Here is a 27,430-nt window from a genome sequence, read left to right as displayed (position 1 = left end):
ACTAAAATATATTGATTTAAGAACTATGTAATATGCTAAAATAAATTTAAACTTCTTAAAGTCAGCAATTTTAAACTGTTAGCGGCAGAAATCAATGTCTCCTTTACATTTCTATTAAGCTCTTTAGAACCTAAAAGTCACTGAAAGGCTACAAGAATGTATCATAAATAAGGTGTTATTATAATTTCTTTCATCTTTTCTTTACATTTAAAGTTTTAAAAATTCAAATTTAAATGTTTCCTTCTTTAAAAAGGGTCCTAAAATTAATGGAAAAATTAAGTATACCTTGATTTTTTCCTGGTATATTTTTTATTTTTTCAAGGTCACAGCTTGATGGCAGAAATATAAATGCTAATAATAGTCAAAACAACTAAGGTGTTGCATTTATGGAGGTAAAGCACAACGCCTTGGATATTATCTTCTTAATCACTCTCTCTGAATTGATAAGACAGCACTAGGCAAGCAGCTCCGAAAAAGTAAGGACCATTATCAGTCTGGTTCTGCACCAACACTAACCCACTGCCGTCAAGTAGATTCCGACTCATACCGGCCCTATAGTAGAGGGTAGAACTGTCCCATAGAGTTTCCAAGGAGTGCCTGGTGGATTTGAACTGCTGACCTCTTGGTTAAAAAAAGCCTGGCAATAATCCTGAACATGGGCAGGCTTTGTGTTTAATAAGTGAATGAAAAATATATTTTTAAAGCTACTATAAAAACCTAGAAACAAGGCTTCCATGAAACCTCAACTTAGTAGCTCACTGAAGAACTTAAAAGGTGTATTCTAAGTATCTAGAGATTAAACGTTGAGATAGAACTTAAACATTTTCAATAGAAATCTTCGTAAATGGGCTATACGCTCCCCTGCATTCTTAATCAGGCTCATTAAACGTAATTCAAATTTATTGACAGCTTGATATCTTTACTGGAGCCCTGGTGGCGCAGTAGTTAAGAGTTTGGCTGCTAACCAAAAGGTCAGCAGTTCGAATCCACTAGCCGCCCCTTGGAAACCCTATGGGGCAGTTCTTCCCTGTCCTATAGGGTCACTATGAATCAGAATCGACAACAATGGGTTTTTTTTTTATATCTTTATCATCAATAGATATTGTGATGTTCATGTGACATAACCAGTATGATACATAAGGCTTCATGACCTAGAACTTATTTCTGAAAATGTTCTCAATGTCAGTTTTTTTAGTTTTTTCCCCTCATAAAAATGTAGTGAATTACAGTACTTGTATAGGTCCACCTGTGAAATGAAACATGGCTGCCTTTCTTCAGAACTGCTAAGTGAAAGATCTGCTCGTCTTCTAAAAGATTTTTTGTACCCCCTTGAACAGCACTATCCAAGAGAAATATAATGCAAGCCACATACATAATTTAAAAATTTTCAATATATTATCATTTCAAAATGCAATCAAAAGTAATAAAATATTTTACATTTTGTTTTCAAACAATGTCTTAGAAATCTGGTGTGCATTTTACACTTACGGAGGACCTTAATTTGGACTAGCCACATTTGAAGATGCTAGTGGCTACTGTATGGGACAGTTGCAGCTCTACAAAAATCTACTTGCCTTTCCTTCAGTGAATTACATACCTCATTAACTTGTAGCTCCTGTTCTATTTTATTTGAACTGTTGGTTCACATGATGGGGAAGGACTTGTTCGCTAATTCAGGAAACCATCATCATCATCCTCAGGTCTCTGTTTTTACCCCAATAAATCCTTAATGTATGAAAAGTAATAAAATTCCAGGTATAAAACCCAGGCCAAACCCATTGGCCTGCAGTCGATTCCGACTCATAGAGACCCTATGGGACAGAGGAGGACTGCCCCATAGGGTTTCCAAGGAGCGACTGGTGGATTTGAACTGCTGACCTTTTGGTTAGCAGCCATAGCTCTTAATCACTATGTTAAATTGTACATCTTTAATGAAAAAAACACATTTGAGGGTATTAAAAAAACAAATCCATTGCCCTCCAGTCCATTGGGAGCAGGGGGTTCAGGTAGGAACATTTTCGTTCTTAAAAACTACTACGTGCAGGAAGCTTTATATCCCTGATTTCATTCCAACCTTAGAGCAAACGCACCAGACTGCCGTTTGAATGGAAAGGCAATGGCGATTCTCAATGCAGGCTGCACGTTAGAATTGCCTGGTAAGCTCTTAAAAAAAAAAAAAAAAGCCTTCCCTCGAGACCCACTCCCAGAAATTCTGACCCAGTTACCCAGAGGTGAGCAACCCGACTGTCCGTATTTCTAAGAGCTCCAAGGGTGATTGTGACCGCCACTGGGCGGGAACACGGAGGCCAGGTCCTCACCGCCCACACGGTGTGACTGCGTCCAGCCTGCCTAGCGGGGCGGACAACTGACTGGACCGGGCTACCTGCCTTCCACGGCCTGCTGAGGGCAAGAGGCCACCCGGGTTTGAACACTGGCCCTGGTGGAGGGCAGGTCTCCACGCGCGGCACCACTGTCCCAGCCCCACGCAGCAGCCTCGCGCGAGGCCTCTCCCCAGAGAGCCTTCCTCCCAGGGCGAGCGAAGAGCCCCCGGGATGTGGAGGCGCCCGCCGCCACCCGGCGGCGCTTGTCCGGCGGCCCGTTGGGGCGTTTGCAGGCAGGGAAATCCCTGCCGTCCCAAAGCACCGGCTTCCCCGCGGCCCTTTGACACGGAAGCCTCTTCACGCGCGGCCCTCGACCCGGGGCTGACCGGTTCGCGACTTTCCTGCCAATCAGATAAGCCTTACCTTGGGCGACCGGCCGACCAATCAGCACGCGCGCGGTGTCCTCTTCGGCTCTTCGGTACTTCGGCTCTTCGGTACTTCGGCTCTTCGGCCCTCTTCGTCTGTGTTCGCTGTTGCTGGGCCCTCCCCGGCCTTCCGCAGCACGCTAAAGCCCAGTTCTCGTTGGTTTAATTTCCCCTTTTGTCAGCCACTTCCGGGTCCTGCGTCGTTCCGGAAGCCCGCGGGTGCCGGAAGCGTGTGTAATCCAGGTTTTGCTAGGAAAAGCAAAGGTTTCCAGAGTATGTTTCAGAAAAAGTTACGTGGACCGTGGGCGTTTCGCAGACTCCTAAGGTCAGTGTCCGCCCGAAAGAGCCGGAGTGCAAACCTGAGGTCTTGCTTACAGCTGGGAGGTCGTGGAGTCCCAAGGCCAGTCCAGGGCCGCTGTCTTGGACTTTGTCGTCCTTTTCTTGAGTTTCCCCGATTATTGATTTCCTGACTTAAAGGAAGAGGCACATCAAAGTCTCGTCAGTGAAGCAAACTTAAGTTCCTAAAAATTTTCTTAGGATCGCGGCTTTGAAAAAACAAAGAAACAAAAACCAGCTGGAATGGAGTCCCTTTGCATTTCACCAAGTGGCTTTCCTGACACAAGCTTTAGAAATCTTTTCTCCCGCCCTTGGTGGTCGTGAAGTTTACTTCTTACAAACTGCTTTAGTAAGGGTTGTGTAGGATTCAAATTTGACTCTCCGAAGGTTCACATAAAGTGTTATATTTGGGACAAAAATCAAGTGTGTTTAAGTTTCCAACATTTTTGAAAGCCTATTCAGTTTTTTTATGGGGGGAAAGCTATTGAGAATATTCTTATAAAATTGCTTGCAGTGAGTTTATAATGTATAGTTAGCATTGTTTTCTGATAAGAAATCTGAGAATGTGATTCAGAATCTTGAAACAATTTTTGCCCATACCACTAGGTATTTCCCCGCAGGAGATGCCCCTTTGCTGTTCATTGGGGTTCTCATTAAGCGAGTGTATACAAAACTGACGTCTTCAAAGGGTTTGTGGCAGAGACTACCTCAAGTCGGGTAGAAATTGGTGGCCTAGAGCCAGAGCGTACGCAGTTGACTTCTTTGCATTCCTAACCACCCCTGTTGTATCCTTATTTTTCCCAACGTGAAGAGGTGTGGGGAAAGGCACAAAACTGATAGGATACAGGTTACTTCTCATTAAGCTAAAGAGACCAAACAGGAGCAAGGTAAAGAATATTCTAACTAAAAAAATGAAAACGTTGAGAATATGGCAGGATTGCTTAGGGAAGTCTTTGCCACTGTGTTTCTTTTCAGTCTGGCATTTTTCTTTGTGAATCTCTGTTTTCAGTTTCAGCATTTTTACCTTACGCCTTATGTTCTAATGCTGGTTCAATGTCTACTGGGATCCCTGGCATTTTTCTTCTAGGACCGTAGTCTTAGTTTGTTTATCTAATTATTTATTTAGGTCTTATTTCTCAAACATCCAACATTTAGTGAAAGGGGTTTTTGCAGAATGAGACCAAGCTGTTAAACATGCAAGTTTAACATGTTCTGGTATTCTTGTATAATGTCTCTTGACAGTTTTGAGCAATGACAGAGACCGAAGCTCCCTTTACTCCATAGTTTTGTAGTCTAAACACCTTCCCCCACTATGTCAGCTTTAGTTAAACCTAAATAGAATGAACTTGGGTGGCTGACTTTTGACTTTTTTTTTTAAAGCCTATCTTGTTGGTATTATTAATTACCTTTATCAAAAAAGGTTAGAGTTTGATGATCTTGAGCTGTAAGATTTGAAAAAAGAGAAATAGAGGAATTACTTACAAAGCCAATAAGAAGAACCGCCCACCCCTATATATTTTCCCTGAAAAGAAAGGAAAAAAGAAAATACAGGAGAGAGAATGCTAGACTAAGTCAAGAGAATTGGGTTCTAGTCCTGGTTCTGAGTTGCCTTTGACCAACTCTATCTCTTGTCCTTATTCTTTTCATTTTTAAAAATCAGAGATAGTGCTCAATCCAGAGGAGAAATTCTGTAGAAAAGTCCTAGAACCGAGCAGAGAAGAGACAGAGCAAGCAGGACCTTCAGCTGTATTTTAACAAGAGCAACTATTTTGCGTTCTGCTTATGTAACAGAGTCCCCTTAAGAAAATTAAATTTATATCTTATACTAGATGATATAAATTTCTTTCTAGCATTAAAATTCTGTTTTTTAGGGTAATTATTCATTTGTATTCAACTTGAATTCATTTAAATATTATAATTTTAAATAAGAGATATTTTATTCTTAAAAGCCACAGACATGTCCATATTTAATCCCATTTGTTTATAAATATAAATTTCAGATGTAATCCCTTTATTGTAAGAATCATAATTTTCCTCTCCATACCTTTTTTTTTTTTATTCATACCCTTTTATTGTAGCCATAAAATTTTTTGCTTACATTTAGTGGTCATCCTAATCCTTGCAATACAGAGGGCATGCATTTCCCATTTTATAGATTCAGTAGCTGAACTTTAAGATGTTAGCTGGCTTGCCCAACATCACATTGATAGTAAAGGTGTAATTCCTAGCCTGATGTTTTCCTCAGAGCATCAAGTAATTTTAGTTTCTTTCCCTCTTGCACTCCATCTACCATGCTCAGGTTACTAAAGCACAAAAAAAATGTGTGTCATTTGCACAATCTTTATCGCTGGACAAAACTGCTGTGAATTACTTTTTTTTCCCTTCCCAGTGACCTGGGTTGGACAACCTAGAAGCAAATCAGAATGTCCCTTTTGTATCTTTCCTGTGAAGTGACAGCAGTTTCCAAACATTTCTTGTCCTTCCATTCCTTTGGAATATGCATGGAACCATAGGAGAAAAGCTCAGGAAGACTCCATTTTCCCCATCTGTATAATCCTTTTTTTTTTTTTTTCCTAGCACAGCTCTCTTAAACCCAACCCTGTAATTTCTGTACATGGAAGTGGAGGGAAGATGATGTTTACTATCCTGTGTTCACCTGTATAGAGTGCTAATCCTCTTGCCAAACTATTTGCATTTACAATCAAAATCTATATTGCTTTTTACTTATTTTTTTTCTTTTTATTAGAGCTCTCCTTTCTCACCTGCCAGCTAATAAAATTTCATCCAAGTTCTTTTCTTTCTTGTTACTATTAAAACAAAAAGAAAGCTCTAGAGTCAATTCTGTTTTGATCATGCCTAACCACTCCCTTGCCAGTGGCACGTGAATGAGTTGGCATTGCCTCTACCACTCACATAGTATGTGTTTAAATGAACGTTCATGTCTCATTTTTTCACCTAAATATTCCCTTTGTTCAGATTTGACATTCAATTCCTTTGAGTGGTCCACTGATCTCATGTATAGAGGGGGAGAAGAGAATGGAGATGAGATGCTCTCAGGCAACACAGGCAACTTTACCACAGGCCTTTAATTTCTTTCCTCATGTATAGTCCTCAGAACTTGACTGGCAGTCTGGTCTTTTGAATGGCCTTGAGGGAAAATAATTTGCTTTGAGCTCTGCGAGATTAAATTTGATCCAAATTTACTGAATACCCATACTACTAACTTCCTTTTGTGTGTTCCACAATTTCTCTAGTGTTAACTAGAAATTTACTAATTGCCAGCTTGACCTTAAATAGGCCGTTAACCTTCTCAAGCCTTAATTTTTGTCTTCTTAAAATGGAGGTGATAATACTGTGTTATGAGGATTAAATGAGATAAAGAATGTAAAGAAAATATATAGCCCGTGGTGCATAATTAATATATAATCACATGGTAGTTCCTCCTGTGCTGTTGCTAATACTTCTTTGTACCTTTGTGGATATTTCTGCAATCTCTCAGGTTCCATAAAATGTGCAATTAAACGTGTGTTCAGTAGTTTTCAAGTCATTTAGAATTCTCTTCTTAGACAATTAGATTCTAAAGCCCTTTTCTAAATTTACAGAGCATTTAATCATCTAGTGTGCCTCTCACGTTTCATATGGCTCTTGTTCATTCATCCTTGAACTGGAATTTTTGCTGTAGTTCATGCTTACTCTTAACCTGTTAGTAGTTAGCCTCTTAAAATAGTGCCTTATGCTTGTCCTGTGGTGCCACCCTAAATTGTTTGTGTTTACCTGTTAGGCCCATCATCACCTAATCCGTATAAGATCCTAGTTCAGAGCACGGCTCTATTCCTTCTAGCTGTGCGATCTCACACAATCATCTAATCTCTCTGTGCTTCAGTTTCCTTGTTTGTAAAATGGAAATAATAAAAATACCCCTCACATTGTATTGTAAGGGTTAAGTGATTTAACATTTAAGTTTACACATGGCACTTAGCTTGGTAGTAGCTTGTTAGTGCTCAAAACCTGGTAAATAAGTGTGTTAGCTATTGTTGTAAAGTGAAAAGTTAGGATTGTCTTCCTTAATGCTATGATAATTCTGCACACTATCTGTGAAGACTGTCTCTGTCTCACGTGTTCTGTTTTACTTTCTTTGCTTTCCTTAGCCTTTTCCAAATGTACGTTCAACAATTTCTGCAGTTTGAAATGGATTTTTTTTTTCCTATAACAGTTCTTAAGAAGGATTCTAGATTGGTAGATTTTTTACAGTTTCTTTTTTTAAAAAATTTTTTTTAAACTGATGACGAAGAGTGTAGTGTGGTAAAAAGACTCGTCCAGAGTCTTACGGCCTTAGGTGAGCCTAGGCTAGAATACAAAACTAACTAACAAAAACCAACTTGGCTCTCCTCCCCCCGCCCCCCTATATTCACTCAAACATCTGCTCCTTATTGTTGCAATATTCTTTGCCTGTTAAAGACTCAGGAATATCAGCCTTCTGAAAGGAAAGTTTATGAGAGCCATGCTTTTCTCTTAAAAAATGGATTTGTGAGTCTAGGCCAAGGTATTGGAAATCTGTTTTAAGGTTTAAAAAAAGTATTAGTTTTAGGTACTTGGCTAAAGATAACATAAACAAAGCACTCAATTGTGTAAGACTAATTAGAATCTTGGAAATTTTAGCATTTGCATTGAGTTCTCTTCTTCATTGAAATAAAATTAAAAAAAAAAAAAGTGTTCCTCTCTGCTAGGACAAGTTACTTATCTTTTTGAGAATTTTATGCAGTTTTGAAGTTTATCTTTCAGATATATTTTAGAAATATTTTGCCGTGTACCCACCACTCCTAAAAAGAAAAATCCAAATTGGGTTTTTATGAAAATTGCATTGAAGTTAAGAGTAATTTAGAGATCTAGTGTCCGTAACACAGTTTTAAAATTCTGCGCATCTTGGCTGTATCCAGATGAGCACAATTGATATTTGTAACATCAGATATCTATACACCATTGAAACATAGTTTATATATGATAAAGAGAGGAGCAAAAGGGTAGTGACAAGTCACTTAGCAAGTCTGTGGCAGAAGTGGATTTGAACTTACAGATGTTGATTTCTAGTCTGTTCACAATGCCAGAGGTCACAGTGTTCTAATGGTCTCAGCCATAGCGTGTTCTCTTCTACCTATTTTGAAATGTGTTCTGGGAATCAGTGTCCTGTTAAATCCCTCTTTGATGCATGTCTCATTTATTAGTATTGATTTCAATACAATGGACAGTAAATCTATCAAAGTACACAAACGAAGTAAAATAGTAGGATTTAGGCTCAAAGCCTAAGATGTCCAGTCATGGAACTTTATTCATAATATGAACAGTAAGTTTAAATATTTCGAAAACCTAAAGGGAAAGAGGAATATATGGTTTCACCCACTTTGATTATTAGAACACTTTGGATAGTGTGGCAGCAACATCGTCATACTAAAAATTAGTTGATTATTGTGGAGCTGGAAAAGAGTAGTCTAGTGAGCGGGAGGGGGCTGGTGGGTGGGTGGGTATGATACCTTAGAGTGGAATCACATGTTTCTGCTGACAAAGTTTACAGGACTGTAAATTTAAATGGAGAATTTTTGTGGGCAGGATGCATTGACAAATATGCCTGATGGTAATACATCTAGTACTGAGAGTCTTGGAACAGGTCAATAATAATGTGTGTATTGATAGCAGCAATGTAGGAGATGTTACTTGGTATTATAGCTAAAATCCATGTTATCCCTGTAATCATAATTACATTAATATTGACAGGCCCTTGACAATACCCACATTATTATTGATAGATTTCTGTCAATAACATGGTTTTAAATAAAATATATTCATTTGTAATTTGTGCTATATTCAATAAAAGCTCTAAAGTACATCCTCAAAAATTTCTCCCTCCTTAGTGAGATAAGGTAATTTGTTTTGGTTTTGATAAGGTGATATAGATGACAAATTTTTTATTTTGGAGTATGAAAAGCAAGTAAGGAAAGCATGAACTATTTAAGGAGTGAGGTTATATATGGATGCTCTTATTAAATGAATTTCCAGTTTTTTTTTTTTTCTGTGAAAGAAAAGCACTGTGACATATCTAGTGATAAAATGTCAGCAGGAGACCTTTTAAATAGTTTTTAGTGCTAGATCATTTTGTCTTAAACATATTTATGTGACAAGTTAATCACACTAACCCTAGTAGATGCTGTAGTTTTTATCTGGTCTTGATTTTGCCTTAAGCGTCCTTTTCACATATCCTTAATATAGTAGTATCCTTCACTAGATACTAATATTATTTAGTACCGATTATACTTTTAATTATTTTTGTACATCTCTTTGCATGGCCAATAAATGTTTCCCTTGGGTTAAGCTTTTGGAATCTTAAAGTTAGTGCATATAGCTTGGGAATGGGATGGGGAAGGAGAGGGTGGTAGGATTGTGCATTAAAAGAATAGGAATTCCTGGTAGAATAGGAAAAATATTGCCTGTTTTTGGCATTCTGAAAAAAATGAATTTAATCTGATTATGTTGTGTTAATAAAACAATTCCAGCTTAAAAAAAAAGGTAAACCTGTGTGTCTATGTGTGTGTATATGTACATACATGTATATATATATTAGCTATTCAAGTTTGAGCCTGTATTTGTGAGGCTAGATACTAATCTGCAAGAATGCTGATTGTTAAAGAATTTGAATTCTTGAAAGTAGAAATAGACTGACCAACAGTTGGTTATGGCTGTTGGCAATTAGTGTAATAGAAGTCAAGATAGTGCTAGTTTACCAGAGGAGGTGGGAGTTTTTGTTTCTAAAATGTGAGGACATACATAGTCTTTTAGACTGTCATAATTTTTAATAAAGCAAGTTAAATTACGTTGACTTTTTCAGAAAGTTAATGTTTTATTTAAGATCCCTCATTTGTTAGAGCAGCCCTATAACTGTTCTTCCTAAACTGTAGTTTTCCTCTTCTTCAGTCTTAGTGAACTCTGCTATCATATTAATCTTTTAAAATTTATATTCCATAGTATGATTTCTTCTCTTCAGTGATTATTCCTACCTACAAAATCAGCAGGTGTTCCTTAACACAAAGTCTTTATACAATGGGCCCCAGTTGACTCTTCAGCTAGTCTCTCCTACCAGCCTGCTTTGTTCTGGTGGTAGCAGATGATTTGTGCCTTGCTTCCAGATAATAGGCACAGCACATTGATAAGGGTTAAACAACCAAGGGAGCAGGTCATACTGGAACCCAACACTAGATCTCTCAGATGGACCACAGCCATACACTTAAGCATGTTTTTGCTTTTACACAACCCATTCCCTTTCCTAAATAGCATTTTTCTCTTGATTCTTTAAATACAGCGTTTTCACATTTTGGTATCCATTCTTTGCTACAGAGATTAGTACCCAGTCTTGACAACAGTAATACCTTATTTCTTTAAAAATGCTTGAATAAAAGGAATTTAATTGAGAAATATTTAGGCTGAACCCCTGGTACCTAGGAGAATGCCTGGCATTTGGTAGATGCTCAATAAATATTAGGTAAATGATTTAGAAACCATATGTTAGAGAATTAGAATTCACTAAAACACAAACTGCATATATTATACTGAGAATAATTTTGTGTGATTTAAAGGCATTTATGGAATTTTGCTGTGCATCACACCTACTATGGGGAAGAAAGTATTATACAGCAATGGAAGGAAAGGGATTCCATAATCTGATTTCTTGAGCTTCTAATTATTCAGGTTTCTCATCAGTGTCTACTGTTCCTGGACAGTGTCATTCTCTAAAGCCAGTGTCCTAGGATAACTGCCTACCAAAAAAGGAATGGGGGAGGCAAGGGAGGGGAGAAAGAACCATGAGGTTGGAGGAACTCAATGTTGTATGTTGGTGATGAACCCAAGGCTGGATCCCTGTCTTAGACTGTACCATGCCCTGTGCAACTAAGCACCCTAGAGTCTGACATTATCAGTGTGTGTTCTGAGGTTTCTTTACTTCCAGGTAACAGGTACAACAATCATGTTGATGGGTGTTTAGTAACCAAGGGAGCTGGTCATGCTGGATCCCATCCTTATTCTTTCAGAATCCTTACTGCATCATTTCCTTTCAGACAAGATACAGATTGAATGTGATGAGTTCCATTTAATTGTGTGTCTGTTGTCACACTCCTCCTTGGCCCCTACACATGCACACCTAATGGTAACATCATGGTCAGTGTTTAACTGCCACAATTATATTTTAATGATGTGGTCAGTATTTCCTAAGGGGGGAAAAATTAGCACAGTGAGGTTGATTGAGGTATTAATATGAGTAATAATGAAGATTTCAGTCTTTTGAAATGAGATTTGCCAAATCAACTTGAAGACTTTTTTCCTAATGTCCATTCCCTAGCCAGAGCTGCAATAATGTGATAATAATACTGCCGTACAGTTCATAATGTTATCTAGTTTAATCTCAGCAAGCTGTGAGGTAGCTGTTATTTCCACGTTTTAGAAGAGGAATCTGATGGCAACAACAACCAGAAAATACGTGTGTGAATATATATATATGTGTGAATGTGTATAGACACATTTTGTAGGTATGTATGTGTGTATATGTATGTATACATATATATGTATATATGTGTGTGCGGGCACACATATTCATATATACAATGAAGCACATAGGGAGCACAGTTACAGATACTTTTCAAATATAACCAAGCACCTCACGGGATTGGTTTTCAGAGTTTGAAGGCTTATGACCATGGTCTTAAGGAACAACTCGGTCAGTTGACATAACATAGTTCATAAAGATAATGTTCTACATACTAGTTTGGTGAGTAGCATCTGGGATCTTAAAAGCTTGCAAGCAGCCATCTAAGATATGACTGTTGGTCCCTACTTGTCTGGAATCTGGAGCAAAAGAGAAGGAAACCCAGGACTCAAAGAAGAAACTATTCTACGAGACTACTCTGAGACCAGAACTAGCTGGTGCCCAGTTACCAATTCCGTTCATTCTGATTTGGGCCACAATAGATGGATCTGGATAGAATGGGAGAAAAATAAGGAACAGAACTCAAGTTCTTTAAGAAGTCTAGACTTACTGGACCAGTTGAGACTAGCAGAGTCCCTGAGACTATTGCCCTGAGATGCTCTTCAAGCCTTGAACTGAAACTATGTCCTGAGGTCACCTTTTAGCTAAACAATAGATGCTTTTGTTGTTGCTCTGTGCCATCGAGTCGATTCCGACTCATAGCAACCCTATGGGACAGAGTAGAACTGCCCCATAGGGTTTCCAAGGAGTGGCTGGTGGATTCGAACTGTGCCAGCCTTTTGGTTAGCTACCCGAGCTCTTCACCACTCTTCTCCCTTGGCTCTAGACATAGATTAGCTCACAAAATAAAAAATATCACTCTTCAGTACTGCTTTCCTTTAAAAAAATCATCTATATGAGACCAAATGGTCAACAATTACTTAAAAGCAAATAGGAGAAGATAAGGGGGACAGGAAAATTAGATCACTGGAAACTGAACAACCAGAACAGAAATAATGAGAATGTTAACACATTGTGAAGAATATAATCAATGTCACTGAACAGTTTGTGTAGAAATTGTTGAATGGGAACTTAGTTTGCTATGTAAATTGTCACCAAAAACATAATAAAATTTTATTAAAAAAAAAGAAGAGGAACCTAAGGCTAATGACTTTCTTAAGGTTACATCACAAGTAAGCAACAAAGCTGAAACTTGAACGCAGGCCTGTCTTATTCTAAGTTGGCTTTTTGACTCCATCACAGTTGCCTAATTAGGAATGTGGAACACAGGAGAGGTCTTCCATTTTAATGAACTCTATGGTTTTTATGGTGTGTGATGGACAGTGTCTGTCCTGTGTTTCCACAAAGATGATTAAAATGTTGGAAAAATAAAAACTAAAAAAGAGAGAAGCAAGTTGTTCATCTGCAGAAGCAAGAGCTGAAGAGCAGTTTAATAATGGTCTTTTGGTCTTATGTAGGGAAGAGAGCGAGCCCAGATGTTCTTAATATACACTGAGGCCTGGCCGGGGGAGAATAAGAGGAAAGAAAAAAATGTTAAACTGTAACAGAAGGGATAAGAAAGAATTTTTTGATAATAAGGATTGTTAAATACGGGATTGGTTAGAGACTGTGTTAAGCCTTCTTTCTTGGCAGCCATTAAAAATTCCTCCCTTTACTAAATGCTCCTAAGTATGATTTTGCCAGAAACCTGGGATTTGAAATAGATGATTCCTCTGAGAAACCACTACCTCTGACCAAAAAAAATCCGTGGCCATCGAGTTGATTCTAACTCATAGCAACCATATAGAACGGAACAGAACTGCCCCCATAGGGTTTCCAAGGAATGACAATGGGTTGGAACTGCCGACCTTTTGGTTAGCAACTGAGCTCTTAACTTACCATTAAATATGAGTAAGGAACCTGAAGAAGAGACACCTACCCTCATCATTCAGTTCATCTGGATGTTTTCACATAGTAGTCAGTCAGCATTTTTTTTGGCTCCCAAACTCCTATTCCTTTGTGTGTAAGTTCAGCAAACAACATTGTAGAGCCCTGGTGGCGCAGTGGTTATGCCCTTGGCTGCCAACCAAACTGAAAGATTGATGGTTCAAACCTACCACCTGCTCTGCGGGACAAAGATGTGGCAGTCTCCCATAAAAATTTATAGCTTTGGAAACCACATGTGGCAGTTCTGCTCTGTGCTATAGGGTTGCTATGAGTCAAAAAGGACTTGATGGCAATGAGTTTTTTTTGACAGACAGTGAGCAGCCGCTATGAGTTCGTCTTTGTGGTAAATTTTAGAGTCATAAGATTAATGAGATATTTATCAGCCCACTATTCTGGAACTGATCGTGATTCTAGTGTTTGTTGTTGCTAGTTGCCGTCAGGTCAGTTCTGATTCATGGCAGCCACATGTGCACAGAGTAGAACTGCTCCATAGGATTTTCAAGGTGGTGGCTTTTAAGAAGCAAATCACCAGGCTGTCTTAGGCGCCTCTGGGTGAGTTCAAACCACCAACTTTTGGACTAGTAGTTGAACTCTTACCCAGTATAAATTGGCACAACTGGCCCTCTGATGCAAGCCAAATATTTCAGTTTCATCTGGTGCTTAATTGAAAAAAATAGAAATCTTACCGACTCAAATACAGGGTTGTGGCGTGACTGAAATGTTGACTTATACCGGTATGCATTATGGTCAGTCCCTCTTAAGAGCTATTCGAGGATGATTTGACAATAAAAGAGTGTTTCCCTTATCTTGCTGACCACAAAATATGAAATCTGGGCAAGATGCAGAGTTGTAGGCATTGATACAGCAGAAAAGTTACATATACCATGTTCCCATACACCCTGAATGATTGTAGGATTTTGTTTGAGGAAAACAGCTAGGAATCAAAGTCACTTTGTAGGTGGCAGGTACTTTGAAAATAAGCATAAGTTAGGGTGCTTTCCCCTTAGTAGCTTACAGTCAAATTAGGGAAAGAAGATGTGTTCCTTTGTTCACAGTACAAATCTTAGAGGGCTCAAGTGAATGGAACAGAAATTTGTTGTCATAGTTCAGAAATGGTAATAATCAATTGAAACTGGGGATAGTTAGAAAGGTTTCATGGAGAATGTTGAACTTGAATTGGAATGTGAAGGACAGATAGTTTGGAGAAGTAGGAAAGAATAGCTGTCAGGGAAGGTATTTTAGGTACATAAGAAAAAGTACAGAGGCAGGACTGAAAGATGGTCTGGAATTAAAGGCTCCACTGGGGAATACAGCTGCAGAGATGGAGACAGGATTGAGCTATTTTGGTCTGAGAAGTTTGTAGTTTATCCCAGGGATAATAATGAGGTAACAAAGTGATGATGGGGTAAGCATGGACAAATAATTTTGTAGATTTTGGTTGGCTTATAAAGTTTTTTAAATAATGTTTTAGTGTTTTTCTTAATTATATAAATGATGCAAACTACTGTTGGTGAACTGCAGAAAAAAGTGAGAAAAATAAAAATCGTTTCATTCATTAATTTTGTGTGAACTCTAATATTTTTAGCTCTTTTTCTGTTGTGATAGCTTTGAAATTTTATTGAGAACCTGAACTATCATATGCCTCTGTTTTTATCCTAGTTGTCCGTGTGTGTGCCTGCCTCCCTTGCTAGACGTTGGTTTGGTCCCTTAAGTGAGAGGCAAGAGTTGTCTTTATCTCTGCATCATAAGCACCTAGCAGAGCAAGGATGTATTAATGGTCGTAAAAGTTTGTGGAATCAATGAATGGTCTCTAATCTTGTAAGGATTACTTGATAGAAGAAAGGGAAAGCCTGAGTGAGTAAAAGATTTGTAACAGCTTCTGTAGACAGAGGGTTGAGAACTAACCAGAAATGAGTAGAGAAATGGCTTGCAACATTGGTACTGGTGGTACCAGTATGCAAAAAAATATATCATGACTTTTGCTGTGAAAAGACTAGCCCAGTTGTTCATAAAATGTGATCCCCCAGCATCATTAACATCAGGGAATTTATTATCTTGGCCCATACTCCAGACCTACTGAATCATAAACTCTGGGGTTGAAGCCTAGCAATCTGTTCTAACAAGTCCTCCAGGTGATTCTGATAAACACTCAAGTTTGAAAACCACTGGACTAGAACAGTGAAACTGTACAACTGTGATATTGAAGACCAAAGCATAGAGAGATTGAAAGCCCAAAGATATAGTAATATCAGTGAACTTGAGCAATGAAATGTCATAGTAGCTGGTATGAAAACTATGAAACTAAGATTCTGTTGTTTCAAAGAAAGTTGAATATGTTGTACAAGATCTGCCTATCTTGTTTAGATTACTACCTTACCGACTGTAGCATTAAATAGAACAATGAGATTTAAATTACTACTACTTGAAGGACCTCAGAGTTATAAGTAAAATACCCACTGAAATTTTATCGCCCACATTCACATAACTGCCTCCTGAACTTCTCCACTTAACATGTCTAAGAGGAGCCCCAGATATCTAAAATTGAGTATATTACCTTTCCTTTCAAATCTGTGTCTTCTTATGTAATTTCTACTTCAGAGAACTGGACCAACATCTACCCAGTTACTCAAGTCAGTTATTCTTGGGTTCTTTCTCACCAAGTCATGTCAATTTTACCACCTTATAGCTTCCAAAGCTACCTGTTTTCCTCTACCCCAGCTGCCACCTTTCTAATTTAGATCATCATTGGTTCTTCCCTTGATTATTTTAGCAACTTACTAACTTGTTTCTATGCCCCCAGTCTTTCAGCCTCTAATCTGTTCTCATTGTGGCCAGAGCTAGCTGTCTAAAATGCAAATCTGATCATATTTGTTCTTTGCTACAACCATTCAGTAGCTTCCCATTACCCTCATGATAAAACCCAACCTCAGCTTGGCTTTGAGGGCCTTTAGGATTTGTCTCCTGCTTTCCTTTCAAGCTTTATCTCTTGTCTTTGCATTTCCAGTCCTTGGCACCTTTTATTCCCTGTGCTTGCAATTAGTTTTACCTTCCTTTACCAGGCTGGCATTGCTAATCCCTCAGTTGGCTGCTTAGATACTGCCTTCTCCAAGCCTTCTCTGACCTTCTGAGGTCTAGTTGTAAGCATAGCATTCTGAATTTCCCCTTGCATATCACTTATCACACCTTATTATAATTTCCTGTTTCCTCCTCCCAGCCCCACTAGATTATAGGTTCAGTGAGGTTTGAGACTGTGTCTGATCTTCCATTATATCATTAGCCCTAACACACTAACTGGGGTAAATAGCAGATATACAACAAGCGTATGAAAAGGAATAATGTTCTGGATATGATAATTTTAAATAGTTTCAAAGGTTAATGGACCAGAATTTGTATTTTCTACCCCTTACCTACCCCAGACTTTCATCCTATTCATTTCTTCCTCTGTCAATTCATTTAGTACTTGTAGAATGCCTCCTGTATACCAGGCACTGCACTAGTTGCTAATATTCAACTGTTAAAAGATTTGAGTATTCTTTGCAACAGGCTTATCCATTAGTGGAAGAAACAGACAGTTTTAAACAGCAGTTTAAGTATGTTGTATAAAGGTCAAGAAAGGGGAAGAATGGAGTGTTAAGGGAACAACTAGAAGAGACAGCTAATGCAAATTTGGAGAGTCAGGAGGCACTCTAACTTAAAACTTTAAAACTTGCAAAGAGTTTTTTTTAAGAATAGGAAAAAAACTTTTCCAGGTGAAGGGAATAGACAGTAAATGTCCACTAGTGAACCAGAGAAGGGGACACTAGAATGTTGAAGCATTGGGAACGAAAGCAAGCTAGAGATGGATATGGGGAGGTTTGTGTTCTAGAATGATTGCTGGATGGGGAATGCACTGCAGGAGACAAAGGGTAAGATAGAGAGACCAATTAGATGTAATCCAGGGTAGAGATGAGAACAGCTTGAATTTGGGAAAAGGCTTGGGAGGGAAGAATAGAAAGAAATGGATTAAAAAATATTTATGACAAAAAATCAGTAGAACTTGGGAATTGATTAGATATGTAGAGTGAGGAAATAGAACTCGAGCTCACTCCTTCTAACTCCTTTCTTTCCTGTAGCTCCTGGAAAGTATGACACAAGGATTTCACAGAGGAACTTGCTGCGGCAAAAATCCCCTTTGCTATAACTATAGGATATCAAGTCTTGAGGGAGCTGCAGGAAGGGGAAAAAGGTGAGATCTCCCCAGAAAGTGGTTGACATTCATGGGTGAGAAGCATTTCTCTCATATACCTGGTTTGAGTGGAAATATCCCTAAATGACCTGTCATTCAATAGTCATTTTGTTTCATATACTTGAGTTTGGTAATCATATAGTGTTCTGCTACTCAATCATGAAAACATCTTTGTCAAAGATAATCACAGTTTCAAGTACAGCTTTATCTCAGAACCCATCTTTCAGTCCTTTTAACTTCTAACAAATTGGATTTAATATGTTTTTCATAAAAAAATCTTAACAGGATTTGAAAGAACTTTAGAGGTCATTTTGTCTCCAGCCCTTTGTTTTATGAGAAATCAAAGCAGCAGTAGGTTAAATGACTCAAACAAGATCCCACAGCTGGTTAGTGGCAAGTGAGTTTCAGCAGAATCTCCTGACTCCCTCTGTAATTCTGTGTTCTTCCCATTAGTGTGCAGGGCCTTTTGAAGGCCTAGAAGTCATGACCAAGCTTGGTGTGTTGAGGGCCCATCTTAGAAATTCACTTTAAACATGCTTATTGTCACAGTTTGAATTTACCAGTTCATTAATGCTATTTTACATATCTAAGCTGGTCTGTAAACTCCTTGACAATGGCTACAACTGAGTATTTTAATCACATCAGCTTGCACATAATAAAAAACCCATTGCTGTCGAGTCATTTCTGTTTCGTAGCAACCCTACAGGCATTTAATAATTTTTTTTTTTTTGAATCAGTCATGCCTACCTAATCATTAATTGGCTTTTTATATTTCCTTTTAAAGAGACTTTTCCCTTCAGTACCTATTTGTCTTTCTTAGTGGATATGTGAAGTTGTCTTTGTATATACTTTTACATCATAGTTTTCTTTTCCTAGAGCACTTATAATGTATACTTTTTTAGTATCTTAATATTGACATTTCTGTATTCATGTTGCTTCATGCTAGGATTTAGTAATGTTTATTTTTTGCAATATTAGGATGGAATAATAAACATATATTGCTCATTTATCTTTCTTTCTAACTTCCCTTGTACATATAATACATATTTGAGAAAGATTAAATGACTTGTTGAAAAATGTACCTTTGAAGTCAATAGTAACCAAAAACCAAAACTCTTTGCCATCCAGTCAGTTCTGACTCACAGCAACACTATAGGCCAGAGTAGAACTGCCCCCCTAGAGTTGCCAAGGAGTGCCTGGTGGATTTGAACTGCCGACCTTTTAGTTAACAGCCATAGCTCTTAACCACTATGCCACCAGGGTTTCCAAAGTCAGTGGAAGTGCTTGAAATTAAACTGAGGTCTTGACTTATTATTCATTGCAGTGTTCATTGTATTAAGTCCTATGTTTCTCCATGAATCATTACTGAGCCTCATCGTTATCTTCAGGATTTTATTATCTCCCTCTTAGAATATCTGACCAATGAGTATTACTTCCAAAAAACCAAAAACCCATTGCCATCGAGTTGATTCCGACTCATAGTGACCCTGTAGGATAGAGTAGAACTGCCCCATAGAGTTTCCAAGGAGCACCTGGTGGATTCAAACTGCTGACCTTTTGGTTCGCAGCCATAGCACTTAACCAAAAACCTGTTATTCCTTTGATGAAGAGGACCAAAAAAAAAGAAGTTCCATTGTTTACTTCTATTTTATATTTTCATACTACTGAAAGGCCGTTCTTCTAAGTCCTATATAATTTGTGTGTCATAGTTTTCCAAATACAAGCTGAGGAGATAGTACAAGATTGTAACTGTTTGATGATATTCCCTAATTATATTATTTTCCTAGAGACTTTCAGAGAAGACATGGCTTCCAGAGAAGAGAACACAGAGAGTACAAACAGAGTGCTAAGAATAAGTCAGCTGGATGCACTTGAACTGAACAAGGCCCTGGAGCAACTAGTTTGGTCCCAGTTTACTCAGTGCTTTCATGGATTTAAACCAGGACTGTTAGCTCGCTTTGAACCAGAAGTGAAAGCATCCTTGTGGATTTTCTTGTGGAGATTCACCATCTACTCCAAAAATGCCACTGTGGGGCAGTCAATTTTAAATATGCAATACAAAAATGACTTTCTCCCAAACCTGAGATATCAGCCACCCAGTAAAAATCAAAAGCTTTGGTATGCAGTTTGTACAATTGGTGGGAGATGGTTAGAAGAACGATGCTATGATTTGTTTCGAAACCATCATTTAACATCATTCTGGAAAATCAAGCAGTGTGTGAACATTGTGATTGGACTTTTGAAATTAGGTGAGTTGATTAATTTCTTGATTTTCCTTCAAAGAGGAAAGTTTGCAACTTTGACAGAACGTCTCCTAGGCATTCGTTCTGTATTTTGCAAGCCCCAAAACATGCGTGAAGTTGGCTTTGAGTATATGAATAGGGAACTTCTCTGGCATGGTTTTGCTGAGTTTCTGATTTTTCTCTTACCACTTATTAATATCCAAAAGTTGAAAGCCAAGTTATCTTCATGGTGTATTCCTCTTACTGGTGCTCCTAAGAGTGATAATACTTTAGCCACCAGTGGCAAAGAATGTTCTTTATGTGGAGAATGGCCCATCATGCCTCATACCATAGGATGTGAACATATCTTCTGTTACTACTGTATTAAGAGTAGTTTCTTATTTGACACGTACTTTACTTGTCCTAAGTGTGGCACAGAGGTACAGAGTCTGCAGCCTCTGAAATCAGGAATTGAGATGTCAGAAGTGAATGCCCTTTAGAAACTAAAATGGTTTCCTCTGAGGAAAAATGTATTATGTTTAATCCTTCATATTAGTCATCCTAAGTATATTATTTAGATGTCTTTTATGAGGCTGTGTGCTTCTAAGCCACTGTCTTCCGTTCCTTTTCCAGGCATGACTAAATACTAATCCCTGAAAACCACGCGATTCTAAATACATCATATAAATGTTATTTTTTTTTTTTTTAAATCATTGCATTCAATTTTTAATTTCAAGAATAACGGATAGTTTTGTCAGATGACTACTAAGAATGCTCCTTCAATTTGCTGCTTCCTGGAAAGAGGTTGAACTCTAAAAATAAAAGATTTTGAAAACTGTGGGATGAGTGTGCATTTGTTTTCAGAGATGGCATTATAATATCATTATCTGAAAATGTTACGATTCTGTCATTTTAAATCTGAAGATCTGATGCCCTAGTTGTAATTTTAAGCATTTCTCTGAAGCCAGTTTGTAAGGGGTTCAGTTCTCAGCTGTTAGACCCTTCAGAGTTGAGTTCTTATATTCAGCAAGCAAAAATTGCTTAAGGCAGTTTAGAAGTAAGGCAGGGGGACTCCTGGGGACAAGTTATATGGTGAACACTGTTTACAGGATCTCTTTCTTCTAGCCTTTGATTCAGAGCTTACATTTTCACCAAGCATATTGATTGGTATTATGAAAAACATCAGCAGTCTTTAGCATAGTAATAATGTAATAATACATATCAAGATTATTCTGTATGCTTTTCTCCTTTTTTCTGTATTTTTCACTTAAAAGTTTAAAAATGCATCTTTTGTAAATAATATGAAAAATATTTGGACTATTTACGCAACTTCAACAGAATAATGATACTTATTTTTAAATAAGATATCAAGTTTTGTGCTTTGACAGTAAACCAAAATATGAAATATATTAGACTTTGAAAAAGGTAACAAGAATAATTCACATTGAGTAAAAGTCAGTCATAGAAGGGTCAAAGGTTGTTACTTTCAACTGACTTACATAGATGAAATAACAGTATCGGTAAGTTGTATTATTTTTTTAAAACTCTGAAAATTATGTCAGACTATAGCTTGAGCATTGACTTGTCTTAGCTCTTGACTAGAAAACTTTGAAAAACCCAATTCTTATGTAATGAAAATCTAGCAGGAAATATAAACTATATAGTACAGAGGAAATACACTGGCAATTGTTCACTTTTCTGTTCACCTTTCTTTCAGCAGATACTTCTATGCCAGATACAGATGTAGCCATTGGGGATACAGCAGCAAATAAAATAGTAAAAGAAGAAAAAATTTCCTTCATGGAGTTTATATTCTGTGGTTGAATGGATTGTAAATTTCACTTATGTTCAGTTCTGAATAAAATACCAAGGAGTTTTGTATTTTAGTAGGTAAGAATATCTCAGATCTTTAAAAGGTTGCATTTTTTCTCCCCCTCTGATCCTAAAAGGCTTTTATAGAAAATTACAAAAATCCAGGAAAAAATCATTTAAAATTTGCATTTTTTTTTATCCAGTTAGCATCACAATTCATGTTCTGATGTATTTCATTTCAGTCTTTTTCTTGCACAAACATTTTTTATTTACAAAATGGTTATAATAAACATAGAGCTTTGTTATTTTTTAAAAATAGCATTTTACTCAGCATGTTTTTCAAAAATATTTTTAATGGCTGCATGATAGGTCGTCATATTGATATTCTTGTCATTTTATTATTTAACTATAAGGTCCCTGGGTAGCACAAGGATTTTGCATTCAACTACTAACCTAAAGATTGGTGGGTCGTATCCACTCAGCAGAGCCACAGTAGAAAGGTGTGACAATCTGCTTCCATAAACATTACAGCCAAGAAAACCTTAGGAAGCAGTTCTCCTCTGTAACAAAGGGGGTTGCCATTAGTTGGAATTGACTTGTCAACAGCAGGGTTTTATTATCCACCATCATAGTGCATTTAGGTTGTTACCACTGTCTATTGTAAATAATGCTTTGGTAAATCTTTCAGGGTGTGACTAGGACCCTTTCAGTTTCCATTATATAAACTCAGTTCAAACTGATTTTTACAAAAAAATTTATCAAATAAAAAGCTCAGGTGCACACTGCAGGCCCACATTCGATAAAAAATAGAGGTGTTCAAATGATTGTCTTTGAAGCAATCTGTTTTTTAGCTCTTGTTTTCCCTCCCTGAGTTTGAGCAGAATACATGGCAGCAAGGGACATGGACTCTACTAGGGTTCAAATCTCACATATGCCATTTACTTGCCATGTGACCTTGGGCAACTTGCTTAATGTCTGTACATCTGTATCTTGTAAAGATTATATATTTAGTGCATGTAAAGTTCTTAAAGCAGTGCCTGGGTTCATACAGCAAAATTGTGGAGTAGACAGCTCTAAATTCCCATCCTTCCACAGAAACGTGGAAAAACAAACTTTCAGAATCAACTTGGTTCAAACAGTCATAGATTTACAGCACCCAAACAAATGCTGAATCAAATGTAAAAATGGTAGAAAAGCCTTGTGCCATTTTTACTTGGCCTTGCTCCAACCCCTGCCCAGCTCAGGATTAGTCTTGACAGCTGAATTATGAACAGCCTGGCTAAGTGTTAAAGGAGTACCCCAGCACAGAGCTAATCTGCAAAAACTAGGAGACGTGATTTTGGTGGTTTTTGTTTGTTTCTATTTTTACAAGCTCATGGCAGTCAAGAAACTGTCTGTCAAAACACTGAACACAACCTAAGGCTTCAGTCATGAAGAGTAAACCCTGAGGAAGGAGGAAAATCTGATATCCAGAGTTACCACATTATAAAAATTCAAATATCCAGTTTTCTACAAATAATAATAATAGTCACGAAGCATACAAATAAACAGAAAAGTAGGGTCCATTCAAACAAAAAAAATGACAGAAACCATCCCTGAGGAGCCCAGACATTGGACTTACTAGACGAAGACTTAAACCTACTATCGTAAATATGCTCAAAGAGCTAAAGGAAACTGGGGACAAAAACATAAAGGGAACCAGAAAAATGATGTATGAACAAAATGAGAATATCAATAAAAAGAAATTAAAAACATAACCAAGCAGAACTTCTAGAGCTAAAAAATACAAATACAATGCAGTAGAGGGATTCAGTAGCAGATTTGGGCAGGCAGAAGAAACAATCAGTGACCTTGGACATAGGACAATTGAAATTATTAAGTTTGAGGAGCAGAAAAAAAATGTAAGTAAAAGTACACAGAGCCAAAAGCACATGTGGGACACCATCAAACAGACCAACATATGCATTATGGAGTTTCCAATGGAGAAGAAAGAAAGAGTATTTGAAGAAATAATGGCCAAAATCTTCCTAAATTTGATGAAAGACATGAATCTACAAGAAGCTCGATGTACTGCAAACAAAATAAACTCAGAGATCCACACAGAGCTGCATTATACTCAGATTGCTGAAATCCAAAGACTAAGCCTTGAAAGCAGCAAGAGAAAAACAATTTGTCACCTACAGGAGATTTCAATGAGAGTAACAGCTGATTTCTCAGCAGAAGACAGTGGGGTGACATATCTAAAGTGCTAAAAAAAAAAAACCCAAATTCAACCTGGAATTCTATATTCAGCAAAACCATCAGAAATGAAGGAGAAATTAAGATATTCCCATATAAACAAAAGATAAGTGAGTTTGTCACTAATAAACCTGCCCTACAAAAATGCTAAAGGACGTTCTTGAGGCTGAAATGAAGAGAGTAGACTGGAATTTGAAGCCATGTGAACAAATGAAAAATACTAGTAAATGTAACTACATAGGTAAATACAAAACCAGTGTTATCGTATTTTTGGTTTGTAATTCCTATTTTGTATTTGATTTAAAGGGCAAATGCATAAGACAGTAATAATCTATGATAATGGTTACACAATGTAAACATGTAATTTGTGACAGTAACTATTATAAAGGGGGTGGAATGAAGATGTGTAGGAGCAGAGTGTACTATTGAAACTAAGTTCTAATTATAACTGCTAAGAAAATAACTTAAAAATATACAAAAAAGAAAATCAAAAAATCAACTAAAAAATGCAAAGGCAGCGATAGAGGAATTGAGAAACATAAAGCAAAGGAAACATACAGAAAACGAATAGCTAAATGGCAGAAATAATTTCTTCCTTATCAGTTAATGCTTTAAAAGGAAATGGATTAAACTCTCCAATTAAAAAGCAGAGATTGGCATTATGAATTTAAAAAATCCATCTATATGCTGTGTGGATCCCTGGTGGTGCAGTGGTTAAGCATTCAACTGCGAACCGAAAGGTTGGCAGTTCAAATCCACCAGCTGCCCCTTGGGAACCCTATGGGACAATTCTACTCTGTCCTGGTGGGTTGCTGGAAGCCCTTGTGGCATAATGGTTAAGAATGACAGCTGCTAACTAAAAGGTCGGCTGTTTGAATCCACCAGGCGCTCCTTGGAAACTCTATGGGGTAGTTCTACTCTGTCCTGTAGGGTTGCTGTGAATCGGAATCAACAGCAGTGGGTTTTATAGGGTCGCTATGAGTCAGAATCGACTTGATGGCAGTGGGTTTGGTTTGGTTTTTATATGCTGTGTACAAGAGACTCACTTTACATACAAAGACACAAAGAAGTTAAAAGTAAGATGATGGAAAAAGGCTTTCCATGCAAATAAGAGCCAAAAGGATGGATGTATTTTTATCAAAGTTTAGTCTAAAAAGCTTAAAAGAGTCAAAGAAGGGCATCATATATTGATAAAACATTTAATCGATTATAGTTATAACATTTATAGGAAGCCAGGACCAGATGGCTGCACTGTTGAATTCTACCAAACGTTTAAAAAGGAATTAACACCAATCATCTCAAACTCTTCCAAAATATTGAAGTGGAGAGAACACTTCCCACACACTCAACAACAGAGCCCAAAAATACATGAAGCAAAACTTGATGGAATTGAAGGGAGAAATACGCAGTTCTACAATAATAGTTGGAGACTTCAATACCCCATTTTCAAAAATGGATAGAACAACCAGACAGATTATCACTTGGGAAACAGAGGACTTGAACAGCACTGTCAATCAATTAGACCTATTAGACATATACAGAACACTCCACCCAACAACAGCAGAGTACAAATTTTTTTCTCAAGTGCACATGGAACATTCTCCAGAGTAGACCATATATTTAGGCTACAAAATAAGTTTTAATACATTTTAAAAAGATTGAAATCATACGAAATATCTTTTCCAACTACAATGGAGTAAAACTAGAAATTAATAACAAAAGGAGAACTGGGAACTCACAAATATGTGGAAATTAAAGAACACACTTTTAAACAACCAATGAGTCGAAGAAGAAATCACAAGGGAAATTAGAAAATGCCTTGAAACAAATGAAAGCAAAACATACTGAAACTTGCAAGCTAAAGTGAAAGCAATGCCCAAAGAAGTTTATAGCTCTAAATGGCTACTTAAAAAAAAAAACTCAAATCAGTAACCCTGCTGTACACCATGAAGAGCTAGAAAAAGAACAAAATAAACCCAAAGCCAGCAGAAGGAAGGAAATAATAAAGATTAGAGCAGAATAAATGGAATAGAGATTAGAAAAATAATAAAACCAACAAAATCAAATGCTGATTCTTTGAAAAGATTTGCCAAACTTTTAGCTAGATTGACTAAAAAAATAAGATACAAATTACGAAAATCAAAAATGAAAAGGTGAATATAACTGCCAAAATTATATAAATAAAAAGGATTATAAGAATACTGTCAACAACTCTATGCCAACAAATATGATAACCTAAATAAAATGGACAAATTATTAGGAACAAACCATCTACCAAAACAGACTCAAGAAAAAATAGGAAATCTGAATAGATCCAAAACAAGTAAGGCAATTGAATCTGCAATCAAAATCTTCCCAACAAAGAAAAGCCCAGGTCCAGATGGCTTTAGATGAATTCTACCGAACATTTAAAGAAGAATTAATACCAATATTTATCAAACTCTTCTAAAAAAACTTATTCTATAAGGCCAACATTACCTGATACCAAAGCCACACAAAGACACTACAAAAAAAAAAAAAAAAGACCAATAGCCCTTATGAATATAGATGCAAAAAAATTCTCAGCAAAATATTAACAAACTGAATCCAACAACATATTAAAAGTATTATACACCATGACCAAAGAAGAGTTGGACATCTTTGAGTTGTGGTGTTGGTGAAGAATATTGAATATACCATGGACTGCCAAAAGAACAAACAAATCTGTCTTGGAAGAAGTGCGGCCAGAATGCTCCTTAGAGGCAAGGATGGCGAGACTGCATCTTACATACTTTGGACATGTTAGGAGGGATCAGTCCCTGGAGAAGGAAGGACATCATGCTTGGCAGAGTACAGGGTCAGCGGAAAAGAGGAAGACCGTCAATAAGGTGGATTGACACAGTGGCTGCAACAATGAGCTCAAGCATAACAATGATTGTAAGGATGGCGCAGGATCGGGCAGTGCTTCGTTCTGTTGTGCATAGGGTCACTATGAGTCGGAACCGACTTGACGGCACCTAACAACAACACCATGACCAAGTGAGATTTATCCCAGAGGTGCAAAGATGATTCAACATATGAAAACCAATCATTCTAATATACAGCATCGATAGAATGATCATCTCGGTGGAGAAAAGGCATTTCAGAAAAACAAAACGCCTTCATGAAAAAAATACTCAGTAGAAGGGAACTTCAACATGGTGAAGACTATGTGTATAAAGAACCCACAGCTAACACCGTAATGATAAGGTGAGAGCTTCCCTGAAGATCAGGAACAAAACAAGGGTGTCCACTTTCACTACTTCAATTTGACATATTACAGGAAGTTCTAGCCAGAGCTGTTAGGCAAGAACAAGAAATAAAAGGCATTCAAATTGGGAAGTAAAAAGTAAAACTATCTCTAGTCACTGATGACATGCTCT

General features: G+C 37.4%; 1 protein-coding gene across 1 annotated transcript; it reads left to right on the top strand.

Moving 5' to 3' along the window:
* Positions 1-2,911: 2,911 nt before the first annotated feature.
* Positions 2,912-20,817, top strand: PEX2 (peroxisomal biogenesis factor 2). Its single transcript, XM_023545813.2, has 3 exons — positions 2,912-3,071; positions 17,645-17,757; positions 19,547-20,817. Exon 3 carries the CDS (start codon positions 19,562-19,564, stop codon positions 20,477-20,479), a length of 918 nt encoding a protein of 305 aa, XP_023401581.1. The 5' UTR covers positions 2,912-3,071; positions 17,645-17,757; positions 19,547-19,561; the 3' UTR covers positions 20,480-20,817.
* The last annotated feature ends 6,613 nt before the right edge of the window (positions 20,818-27,430 follow it).

This window comes from Loxodonta africana, chromosome 14, assembly GCF_030014295.1.
Source record: "Loxodonta africana isolate mLoxAfr1 chromosome 14, mLoxAfr1.hap2, whole genome shotgun sequence".
NCBI lineage: Eukaryota > Metazoa > Chordata > Mammalia > Proboscidea > Elephantidae > Loxodonta > Loxodonta africana.
This window is presented reverse-complemented; position numbering and strand designations above follow the sequence as displayed.